This window comes from Heteronotia binoei, chromosome 10 (genome assembly GCF_032191835.1).
Source record: "Heteronotia binoei isolate CCM8104 ecotype False Entrance Well chromosome 10, APGP_CSIRO_Hbin_v1, whole genome shotgun sequence".
Classification (NCBI taxonomy): domain Eukaryota; kingdom Metazoa; phylum Chordata; class Lepidosauria; order Squamata; family Gekkonidae; genus Heteronotia; species Heteronotia binoei.
In genome coordinates, this window is record NC_083232.1 from 64,646,221 (window position 1) to 64,658,690 (window position 12,470).

General features: G+C 41.6%; 1 protein-coding gene across 2 annotated transcripts in view; it reads left to right on the forward strand.

Annotated features, from left to right (window-relative positions):
- Positions 1-12,470, forward strand: part of RARB (retinoic acid receptor beta) — a 476,807-nt gene that overhangs the window by 457,330 nt on the left and 7,007 nt on the right. For both annotated transcript variants that reach the window (XM_060248799.1, XM_060248798.1), the window contains one exon: positions 5,465-5,641. In XM_060248799.1, coding sequence (XP_060104782.1) covers positions 5,465-5,641 — 177 coding nt within the window. The remainder of the gene's footprint in view (positions 1-5,464; positions 5,642-12,470) is intronic.

The window sequence follows — 12,470 nt, forward strand, 5'->3', positions numbered from 1 at the left end:
CCCTAAAATATGTGCCAGTATGATCCCAAGTTGTGCGAGATATAGGTGAGAGCGGGAGTGACTCAGCTATCACTGGTGCTAGATTCAGAGAGGGAAACTTAACCAAAGATCTGATACCATCCTCTTCTTATGGCAGGGAATATAATCCTATTATATTTTATGGGAGTATTTTATCCCTCCCCCCACCAAAAAAACCCAAATACTTTCCAAGTACAATTTAAGGTGCTTATTCACTTAATAATAATAATAATAATATGATATTGGATTTCTATCCCGCCCTCCACTCCGAAGAGTCTCAGAGCGGCTCACAATCTCCTTTACCTTCCTTCCCCACAACAGACACCCTGTGAGGTGGGTGGGGCTGGAGAGGGCTCTCACAGCAGCTGCCCTTTCAAGGACAACCTCTGCCAGAGCTATGGTGGACCCAAGGCCATGCTAGCAGGTGCTAGTGAACAATTAAATGCATTTATGTAAATATGTCCAAATACATTTACTGGACCATTTTCCCATTTGGAATTTCTTAGGCATTTATTTGCAGGAGGTCAACGAAGTCCAGAAAGTGAACCATCAATGTAATGCTATTTTTTCACCTCCTCCTCCTGCTGCAGCTCATAATGCTTCTCCAATTTCTACTTCTGGGGATCCCCAGGAACCATTATGTGGGAGGATCAAAGGACTACATAGGAAGTGGCAAAAATCACCCCTGTTCCACCTATAGAATGATTCACCAGGATCCAAGGCACCTTGTTTAAGATGATATCAACTGCTTGTGTGGTCCCCAACTTTTTGGCACCAGGGATCGGTTTTATGGAAGAGAGTTTTTCCATGGACCAGGGGTGGGAGGGAGGGATGGTTTTGGGATGATACAATTGTGCACTTTATTTCTGTTGTTTTGGTGTGGTGGTTAAGTGTGTGGACTCCTATCTAGAAGAATCAGGTTTGATTTTCCACACCTCCACTTGCAGCTGCTGGGAATGGCCTTGGGTCAGCCATTGCTCTTGCAGAGCTGACTTTGAAAGGGCAACTTCTGGGGAGAGCTCTCTTAGTCCCATCCACCTCACAGGGTGTTTGTTGTGGGAGAAGAAGGTAAAGGAGATTGTGAGCCGCTCTGAGACTGAAATTCGGAGTGGAGGGCAGAATATAAATCCAATATCGTCATCTTCTTATTATTACTACATTGTAGTATGTAATGAAATAATTATACAACTCACGGCTCGGTTGCTAACAGGCCACAGACCTGTACCAATCTACAGCCTTGGGGTTGGGGACCCCTGTTGTAGAGATCTCCATAATATTAAGTATTGGATACAAAAGGGCCCACAGATTTTTTATTTGTTTGGTCTTTGAGTACATGGAGCTCTCAATGAGATTGTGGCCAATTATTAGGCTTTTTGAGCACAACATCTTTCACAAGCTGCACTTCATCCTAGCCAGTGTTAATATAATGGTTAGATGGTAGGATTATGCCCAGGAGAGAACCTGGGTTCAAATATTGGTCCCAGATAAATGTAGTAGTATTCCATGGTTCAAGCAAGCAAGCAAGCAAGAAAGAAAGAAAGAAAGAAAGAAAGAAAGAAAGAAAGAAAGAAAGAAAGAAAGAAAGAAAGAAAGAGTAACTATTACTTCTAATCCAGACCTGCACAGTTTATGGTCATATGTGCCTTGTGGCCAGCAAAATGTTTGAAAACCTCAGTTTTCCCAGTGCTACGAATAAATGCAGCAAATGCAGTGCTACAAATAAATGCGGCAAATGGTTGGGTAGGGATCTTACATGGGCTGCATTTGGTTTGGTGGGGTGTGTTCGATTGCCTTAATCAAATGACATTGGCTGTTTAAGAGCCCTGTGCAGCTTGTAAAGCAGAGCTTAAGGGCAGGATGGAGTCTATTATATTCTGCATTCTGAGTCAGAGAAGCATCAGAGTGCCTCAAAGCAATCCAAAAGGGATCAGTTTAGATGAAGAAATAATAAATAAATAAATGAAATTTTAAAATGGCAATATAATTGTATTTTATAGCATGATTGGGTTTTTTCCACTGATAAAAAATGCCACTATGGGTGCATTATAGTATTATTCCGCCATATGTGCTCCATTGCAGTATTATGGGAAGTGTGGTCTTTAAACTGCATGCGTGAATGCTTTGGGTAAAGGTACTTGGTAAACACACTGTAGTAAAACATCCAGCTGAAGTCTTCCCATTTGAAATCCTCAGAACCCATGGAGAGCCAGTCCTGGAGTTTCCGCTTCTTGCCTACTTTTATATATTAATCCCATATTTTATCTTTCAGCCTGTGCATGGATGCTGGTGTTCCATTTTAATTTTTTCCATATTGAGAAAGTAGCAAAAAATGTGCTTGGTTTCATCAATACTGTTAAGGGCTCAGGTTACCAAATAAAAACTGCTAAAACACTTTTTTTCTGTTTGTAGTATTCATAAAAGTAAACACATAACAGTTTTCAATCCAAGTCCCAATGGACATTGCAAGTAGGACAGTAAAAGAACAAGTTTACATTGTATTTTACTAACTACCTACCTCCTGGTTTGCTTAACAGTCAATTAGATGTACATTTTTGTTCAGGCTTCATGGCATCAATTTAAAAGCAGCCGTGTCTGCCTTTCCTGGTGGAGTGGTGTGTGTGGGGGGGGAGCATGGTAAATGAAAGCTCATAAGATCCCCATCAAGATGTTGTTCACACTCACTGGTTTTGTACAGTGTCCTCTTTCCAGATGGATACCCCATTGTAGAAGGATTTCCTGCTCAAGGCTATTCTCTGTGCAGTTCTGTGTTACTGCCATTTTTTCCTTTAAGTGACCAATTCAATTTAATTATGACCAGAATGGCTGAACATCTTGATCTTAGTCCTCGCCCTCTTATGCAGTCTTTTGCCAAGGCTCTTGAGGAAAATATGAAATAAGCTTTAAGGGGGTATACTCGCTGACTAAAGGAAATGTTTTCGTTTCCAAAGCAGAGATTGTTAAGCCCCTTGTTGTCCTGGAACAGTCCACAAGAAAAATCTCAGCATCAGAATTCATTTCAGCGAGGCCTGCATAAGAAGCACAGGCTGCACCTTGTGAAGGAAATTGTTCCAGGAACGTCTTGTTTTGCCTGCTGCTGTTATTCTTCCTGAGCAAAACCTTTACACAACACATAGGGAACCCCAAACAGCTTCTGTTTGTCAGGAAAATGCTCATGTACACTGTACAGGCCTGTTGAGGGGATTTAAAGCCCCCCAAATAAATTTGGGCAACCCTCTCCTGACCAGTGTTGCTGACAACATGTATCACCATGGTGGCCTGCTTTCTGAAGAAATCCTCCCAGCCTCAGGGATGTCCTCAGGTCCATGTTGCTCTTTGCGGCATCACCCAGAAGTTGCCTCTGGTGTCTGTCAGAGCTGTCAAGATTCTGTGCCCCATTTCCCCTTATTAGGCTTGTCCTGGTTTATAACCTCTGGCAATGGCACACCCCTGGCCAGTTCCTGTCTGAAGATGCCCAAATTAACCTTTCTTCTAAACACAAAATTACATATCTAGTGCAGTTCTACAGACATTTTAAAGAACTATCTTCTTCTTTTGCAGTTTCTAGCCACTGGGATTGCAACTTCCTGTGAAAGACTGACTAGTTAACTATTCTGTTTCCCCTTCCCTCCAGAAGTCACTACTTTCAAGCTGATTTTACCTGCATACCTGTGAATTTTCTCTATTGGGAGTTTGGAGATGGTGATTTTCAGCATGAGGAGGGAAGAAAGCTATCCCTCCCTGGCCTCCTGTTCCAAATAACACCACCAGCAGTTGTAACGTATAGAAGAAAAGAAGGCTGTAATATGATCTCAGAACTGCATAATAATACAAAAAATGTCGTCTAATCCAGCATTCTCTTTCACATGGTAGCCAAATAGATTCCACTGGAAGGCCTGGAAGCAGGACACAGACACCAAAACAGTTGATGCCTCTCAGAACCGGTATTTAGTGGCCAGGAGTGGAGTTGTACTTCCCCTAGTCTGGCCTGACTCTGCTTCCCATCAACTTCATTGGATGTCCACAAACTCTAGTATAATAGGAGATAGGGGGAAAAGGTTTTTACCCCATGATCAATTTTATAAATCTCTATCATGCCCCCCCCCCCCCGAGGCAGTTCTTTCCTCATAGGGAATGCGTTTTTGGTGGTTCTTTGCTGCATCTTTTTCATGCAATTATATTATTTTTGGTATTTGTGACCAAAACTTTACACAGTATTCCAAATGTGGCTGCACCATAGATCTATAACAAGGGAGCTGCAATATTGGCTGTTTGATTTTCAATGTGTTCTCGAATAATCCCTAGCATAGAATTTGTTGTTTTTCACTGCTGTTGCACAGTGAGTCAGTATTTTCATTAAGCTATCCACCATGACCCCTAGATGTCTTTCCAGTTCAGGCCCCTACCAGTATCTGTTTAAATATTTTTGTTCCAGTGTGAATCACTTAACACTCATATTTGAAACTCATATTCCATATTGTTGTTGACCCTTCGGTTTGAAGATACCCTTTTGGAACTTTCCACAATCTGCTTTGGTTCTTAGTATCCTGAATGTTGATGTCATCTGCAAAGTTGGCCGTATCAAGTATATAATGTCAACTGGATCACTCTTGTCCATGTGTTTTGTTAGCCCTCTCAGAGAACACTCAATGGTTGGTATAACAGACCTTCCCTTACAGAAGCTACACTGGATAATTTTAATTTAAGTTGGATAAAATTAGATGGAAATGCTGGAAAGTTTGCTACATCTAATAGAGTTGCACATTGTGCTTTTAAATAAATACCATTACATATCTTTTAGTGGCAGATGAATGCCTTGCAAGCAATGAACGTTGGACCCTGAGACAATGAGATCATCTGCCAATAACATACACGGTTCTTTTCCATCATTGTATTGCTTGTTCTTCTTTCCATAAGCATTGACTTCTGAGAGAGCTGTAAAACCTTTGCTGAACCCTGGAGAAAAGAAACTAACTAGAACTAATTTGCTGAGACAGTTAGCGTATGAAAAAGAATGTCATATTATGGAAATGGTGCTCCATAAGACAAGATTTGACTCCTTTTCCCAGACAGAGAAACCGAGATTCCAGTTTCATTCACTTTAATTCCTAGGTTGCGACTGTAAAAAGATACTTCTGAATGAAGTCATTGTACAACTGGAGGAAACAAAAGATGACAATGGAATTTGGAAATAGTTACATTCATTATTATCCTAGGTGCAGATGGCGCCTGTAATCATAAGCAACAGAGAACCGTGAAAGGAATTTTTGAAACATGAGACACAGTTAAAAACAAAAGGATTCCAACAGCAAATGTCAATGAAATTTTGCAAATTGTTAATTGAACTTGATTCTAGAATGGCCTCTATCTCCATTTGTTATTTTATGTGGTTTCAGCTACATCATACCACAGAAGTCGGCTGATAACTGGTTCATTCTGTTCTTTCCAGAACTCTAGCGCAGATCATAGAGTTCGACTGGACCTTGGGCTTTGGGATAAATTCAGTGAACTAGCTACAAAGTGCATTATTAAAATAGTGGAATTTGCAAAACGGTTGCCTGGTTTTACAAGTTTGACCATTGCAGATCAGATCACACTACTTAAAGCCGCCTGCTTGGACATCTTGGTATGTATCTTTTCCTTCTACTGATTTTAATTTGATTTTATTTATAGATATACTTTTGTAAATTTGTGATTGAGGTTCACGACAGAGACACAGTGAGCATAATCCAGCATCCATATTGCATTGTGAGGGTTATTAGTTTTGGAGGGTCTTCTTATGGAAATCCTGTACAAACACCATTGAAATTATCTCGGACTGAGCAGCAGTGTTTGCTTCCCATGCTGGAACACCCCAAGTATTGTAAGATTGCTGAATGACTGAGAGCAGAAGGTGTTCTGGTGAATAGCTAATATTTGTGAACTTCCACTTAAGTTCAGACACCTACATGTTATAGACTCATAATATTAAAACATGAACTGTCTTATATGGTCAGACCAGTGACCTGTCTATTTAAATTAATGCCAACCATCCAAGTTGTCTGGCAAATGCCTTGATGTCTTTTTTTAACTAGACATTCCTGGGACCTTTTGCATGCAATGCAGATGGCCTATCAATTATCTGCAGCTCGAGTTGCCAGCCTCCAGGTGGGGTCTGGAGTTCTCCTGGAATTGCAGCTGATCTCCAGACTGCAGAAACCAGCTTTTGGGGCAGCCTCTGTGGCGTCACATCCCTGCCAAGCTCCCTCCGACACTTTGTCCTCCCCAGGCACAGCCTCCAAATCCCCAGGAATTTTCCAAGATGGAGCTGGCAAACCGAGCTACCATCCCTTCCTGGATAATAGCTAGAAGGATTAGGATTTTTAATCATCAGGGACAGGACTTAAGTGCTCTATAGCTTTGCCCCTCCTTTGCCTAACACAAGCAGAGTCGGGTCAGTCAGCAATTTTTCTCCAGGCCAGTTTGGCCAGGGATCCTGGAGGTTCTTGCCATCTTCTTGGCATGGAGCAGGGGTCACTGGGGATTTATGTGTGTGGAGGGGGGAAGGTATTTGTGAAGTTCTTGCATTGTGCAGGGGGTTGCAACTAGATGACCCTGGAGGTTCCCTTCAAACTCTATGATTCTAATAACTGATGCAAAACAAATATATGTAAACTGGCTTAATTTGCATGATTAATGCTACAGAATTCACATTTTCTTCTCAGAATTTGTGTTACTACACTAGCGAATGTGGTAGAGAATATGGAGGAGTAGAGGGGATCAGTCTTGGATCTTAACTCTACTTCTGCTGGCCTCAAAGAATGAAAATGAGGAAATATTGAATGAAAGGTGAATTGCACATTATATTCCTTTCAGGTCTGAGACAAAGTAGATTAGGCAAATGGTGGAAAAGGCCACACTTGCTTTTCCTGTTTCATGGATGACCAGACTTATGGGAATCTGGACTCTTGTACAGTTCATGTCCCTAGATGCCCCTTGTTGCGTAGCTCTGTAGTCTATGTTGGACTTGAACTAGAAACCATTCAGGACAATTCTTGCAGAAGTTGAAATCATGAAACTCCAGAAGCCCCCCATCAATTCAAACAAAAAGCAAGCAAGGAGAGTATGAGCTTTTCTGACCATTGTAATTTTTGTTTTGTCAGAAGCATTTGTGAAGGGTCCCTTCTGTATGACACTGATATATGGGTGAGGAGTGGCCATAATGGTGAATGATGACAGAGAAGCAGAAGGGAGGGTGGAGGTTGCCTTGCAGTTCCCAAGATTCATCTCTCATTGCCTCCTTTTCTTACAAGTTTCCATTCATCCCCTGGATGCCTCATTATTGTGTGTCGTCCCTTCGCAAGGCAGAGCCATTTATTAGCAATTGCATGTCTGCCACAGTTAGTGCTGTTGTGATAAGACCTAGTTAAATATTTCTTGCCCCAGAAAGGCATACAGAAATTTGTAAAATATGATATGGGACTGAGGCATACTCCACCTCAGAGCTATGAGTACAGAGCCAAATTGCAGTTCAGAGGGTGACTTAACAAATGGTTAATATATTGGTGGTGGTGGTTTTTTGGTTTTTTTTTAAAAAAACAAGGTTCAACAAGAGTTTATGTAGCTTAACTTTTCTCCAACCCTTCACTCTTAAGATGCCTCTCTTCTATTTTCAGCCTGTCATTTCCTAGGAATGCTTGTCAGCTGCCAGACACAATCATTTGTAATTCTGGATACTTATGATCTGTCCTCTTTATTCTTGAGTAGACTAGCTTGGCTCTGTGGACTGGATCATGCGTTATTATTTAATAAGGTGGCAACACACATTGGCAGTGGTGCCAAGCACCTTTTCATTTCCTGGTTGTTCGAGAAGATGCATGTTAGGAGATTGCTTTTCATGCATAGAGAGCACCAGGGAGTTTCCTATGGCAAATTTAGAACTGTGAAGGGATGTCTGTTGAACCTTGATGTTGATGTAGGGTGCATTCATCCTTGGCACACAAGGACATCCTTCATATGCATGCACCTTCTTGACAGCATTTGCTGCCTCCCTTCCACAGCCATCCCTTCACAGTGTGTTTTGGGTCTTTGTGCAATTTTGGACATACCCCTAATCACAGCCTTCCCCATTCCAACCCCTGTTCGTCAGATCAGAAGCTTAATTAATGTTCTTTAGGTCTTTTCATGCAGGAAAGTATCCCAGGAGGAATACTGAATGTGTGTGTGTATATACACACATGCACATACGCAGTGAGAGAGACAGCATTTTTCTCCTCAGTATTAAACAACAGGGCCTTTGTCCAAGGACAACACATACCCACGATGAAGGCCTAGACATTTTGAAGGTTTCAGTAGCACTAGAACAAATGCTTGTCAACCTGTTTGTCAAGCAGAGGAAATTGTTTTTGACTTATCACCTTTCTTGGTTAAACTGTTGTCTCAGCACTGAACATATTTCTTGTTAAAACACTACAAATCTGATTTAGAGCCATCTGTTATGAAGCCATCACACACACACACACACACACACACACACACCTCCTGAGCCAATGACCCTATCTTATGGCAGTGGGAGGTCTAGGTTAAGGATACACAACAGAAGACCAGTGTCTCCAGTTTGATTCCTAAAGGATTCCCATTTTGGCCTGTAATGTGGTTCTTCATCTCACACACACACACTCATGTAGTATACAACTATGCTGCTTTCTTCTAAGCAAAGACCTTTTCCTAACCCTTTTATATGACCGTAAATTGCCCTGAGCCTAGTTTCTGGGAAGGGTTATCTAAAATGCAATAAAATAAATAAATAAAACCTTCTCTCCTACACAGCCGTTCATGAGTGAGGCACTGTGAGAACAATGCCCCCACACTATGCACTCAGTAGCTCTGTCCTGTACACTCGCCAAGATGGAAGGCAGCAGCCCTGAGCAACTGAGGCTCATAACAAGTGGTTGACCTTGGAAACAAGAGGAAGAAAAGAGTCCTTTGCATGTTGTTTGGCCTCTGTGGAAGTGGATATTTTTTCTGTTATATTGCTATTTGTTTACTTATCATTTCTTTTTTTGAGGGTAGACATACCTATTTCCTCATCCTTTTTTGCGGGGAAGGGGGCTTTTCTTGCATGGAAGCAGGTCAGTAGGAGGCCCTTTCTCTGTTGAATTGATGCCCCCCCCTAAAACATCAGAAGCCAATTAGTAAGATCCTGGAGGAACTGGTGCAATGAAATAGTCAAAACCTTCTGGCTACCCATGCAATCTCCTTTTTATGAACAATATGGGCATGACCTGACACCCAGAACTTAGTATCCAGGAACATGACTTCCCTTGAAGAAAAAGGTATTGAGGCCAAAATTACTTTTCAAAGTGTAAAAGAGAGAGAGAGGAGGGTTTTTTTTCATTTTAGCACATCAAATTGCTTGATAAATAGATTTACATAGGTGGGGCAGATTGCAAAACAGTTTTCAGAATGATTTTCAGAGAGACATTTGTTTCTTCACCTAGTAATGAAGAAAATTTTTCATAATTTAATACCATCTCAACTTTGCAGACATGTCCCCCAGAAGTAGTTTGCCTACTTTTTCTATACATTCCTGTTACTAATTTGTATCATATAAGGAAACTTGGTGGTGGTGGGGAGAACAACCAGTTCCCTCTTTTGTATGAAATTATCCCTACCTGGAAACAACTGCCATTTACCACAAGTGATCAGAGAAGTGACTTTTCACAAGCTTATGTTCTCGCTGTTGCCTGAGGGAGAGGGTAACATTGTCCAACATTTGCAAAATATACAACCTAATCCTGTGGAAGTACATCCTCCTGAAATGGTCTAGGCAAATGTCTGTACAGCTAGGCAGATGTTTAAAGGATTGCAGCTGGAGCCTCATTTTTCAGCCACCAGCAGATTTTACTTACATCACTGCAGCACATGCACCTCAGAGTAAAAAGGTAGTACCCTGTGCAAGCACCGAGTTGTTACCAACCCATGGGGTGACGTCACATCATGACATTTTCTTGGCAGACATTTTACGGGGTGGTTTGCCATTGCCTTCCCCAGTAATCTACGCTTTACCTCCAAGCAAGCTGGGTACTCATTTTATCGACCTCAAAAGGATGGAAAGCTGAGTCAACCTTGAGCTGGCTACCTGAACTCAGCTTCCACTGAGGTCCACTCAGGTCATGAGCAGAGCTTGGACTGCAGTACTGCAGCTTACCACTCTGTGCCACAGGGCTCCTGCACCTCAAGAGTACCCAGTAGTTCCCAGTCATTTTTAATTGATATGTCATGTAGTTCTAGCAGGAAAAGCAGTCCCCCCCCCTCTTCAAAATAATCCCTTGGGCTGTCCCAGTGAATTCAACAAATGCCTCAATGCCTTTAAAATGGTTCTGAAAATTATTTTGAAAACTGCCCTGCGACTGTAAATTTTTGTTGTGTAGTTGAGCAGACTAGCAATTTGACATGCAGCTTTCTAAAATGATAAATATTTTCAGTTTTTTTCAGTTTGCTCAGCTTTCCTCCCCTTTCATAGTTCTCTTGCTATAAAAAGTAGTTAAAAGTTAATTTCAGCTCCTTTGTGCTGTCCTGGTCTAAGTATATGGCAAAGTAATTGTAAAATTACCTTACAGCTTAAGCAGTTATGGATTTGTTGAGATCTCTGAAAGTAAATTGAGCAGTGGCATTGTAAAAATGTGATTTTGTGGTAAAAATTAAGGGAACAGCAGATGCCATATAGTAGTGATGCTGTGCATGTACAAACAGGTGCAATATTTATTTCAGTTGTACCCTGCCTTTCCTCCTAGTGGAAACCCAAAGCTGCTTACAACATCCTCCATTTTATGAACATGTGCACCACAGTTGGCAGTGCAGTGCCCATGTGTGCTTGGTGTTCTGGGTCATAGTGTCACTCAGAAGAGAAAAGTCACACCACAGAATGAAAAGAAGGGAAATAACAGGTGCAAGAAAAATGTATTGATAAGTCAGTTTTCAGATTTGACTGCATGCTTCTCTTGAGCCACTGATTTTTGTTAAGTTTGTGAAATATTAACACAAACCTAGGTTTACATTCAGTTCCCTTAACCCAAATTACAAACTCACTGCCTCTTTCACGTTCCATCATTACCATACTAAAAGGGAAAAAGAAAACATCACTATTATTTGGATCTCATTAAAAACCTCTGCTGATAAAATGGATTTCTGTCAGCAGAAGTCTTCTTCACCTCCCCTCACCCCCTACACTGCAGCCCAGACTGTCCTCAATATGCTCCTCTTAGAGAGGGAGATCTTCAGGAACAGCATGATGAGTGAGTTGAAGGTCTGCAGTCAGAGGGTAGAATTAGTTAACATTGTCCCCCCCCCCACAGTAAAAATGCACTCCTAACAAAAAATTATCCCCCCTCCCCCATCTTCCTTCCCAAGACCCCTCTCTACTTCTTTCCCCGAAAAGGCTGAGAGCAGAAGGGGCAGCCTGGATGCTAGTCAGCCACTAAATAGAGAACATCAAGTAAGACTTTGGAGTTGCCCTAAAAAAATTCTTTCCGTTGAGTTGCATTTGTCTAAACTTTTCATTTACTTTTAAGGCAAAGCCAGCTGCTTGAGCAGGAAGCAGTACTCCAGTTGTGTTTGTTTGTCTGTTTCAAAACAGAATAGCGAGAAGTTTTGAAATTGTAGCTGAGCTGAGATACCATGAATGAATATTGCAGACTCCTCTGAGTTTCTAGGGTTTGTTTGCTCTGCTCCTGCTGTTCATAAATAAGTCAGCAAGAAAGCATCCTGTTTGCCTTGCGAGATAAAACCAGATTGCAGTCAATGATGGGAGCAAGGGTAAAATTAGAGAAAGGATCTTGCTTAGGAATAGGCCGTGTTTCCTTGTAAGCATTGGTATATTATATGTAACCCAAGGAGGCCACATTCTTCCCAAATAGTAACGAGAGGCAGCTTATGTTTCCTGAATGCGGGCCAGTCTTGGCAGCAAGAGCAAGCATCCCAATCACTTTCTCTGAACATTGTTTTTCACTGCACCCTCTTCTTGGGTATATCCCAAAATAAAAGCTGTAGAAAACAGATCATTTTTTATTATCTCAGTAATACTTTATTAATAGCTGCCCAAGATATAAATAACTTGTTTTTGATGGTCTGTGCCAGTTTCCCAAAAGAAAGAAAAGAACCTATAATCTTGAGAACAGAATAGGTAGAGGACAATGTCAAAATATCCCCAGTACCATTGTTACATTCTTTAGCTCATTAACCCCCCCCCTCCACATTGTGGTGCCCATGGATTCCATGGTAACTGCTAGCGGGTTCCTGATGCCCAGGTGCTTCTTCTGCAGAGCAAATAGCCACTATCCAAGGTTTCTTCCACATCACTGGAGCTGAAAGTACCTCAGAAGAACCCTGGAAGCATCACCTTTGGGTCTGCAGGGAAGCACCTGTTCAGAAACAACTACCTCTGATGTACAGTAATGCTTCGCTTGAAACCTCTT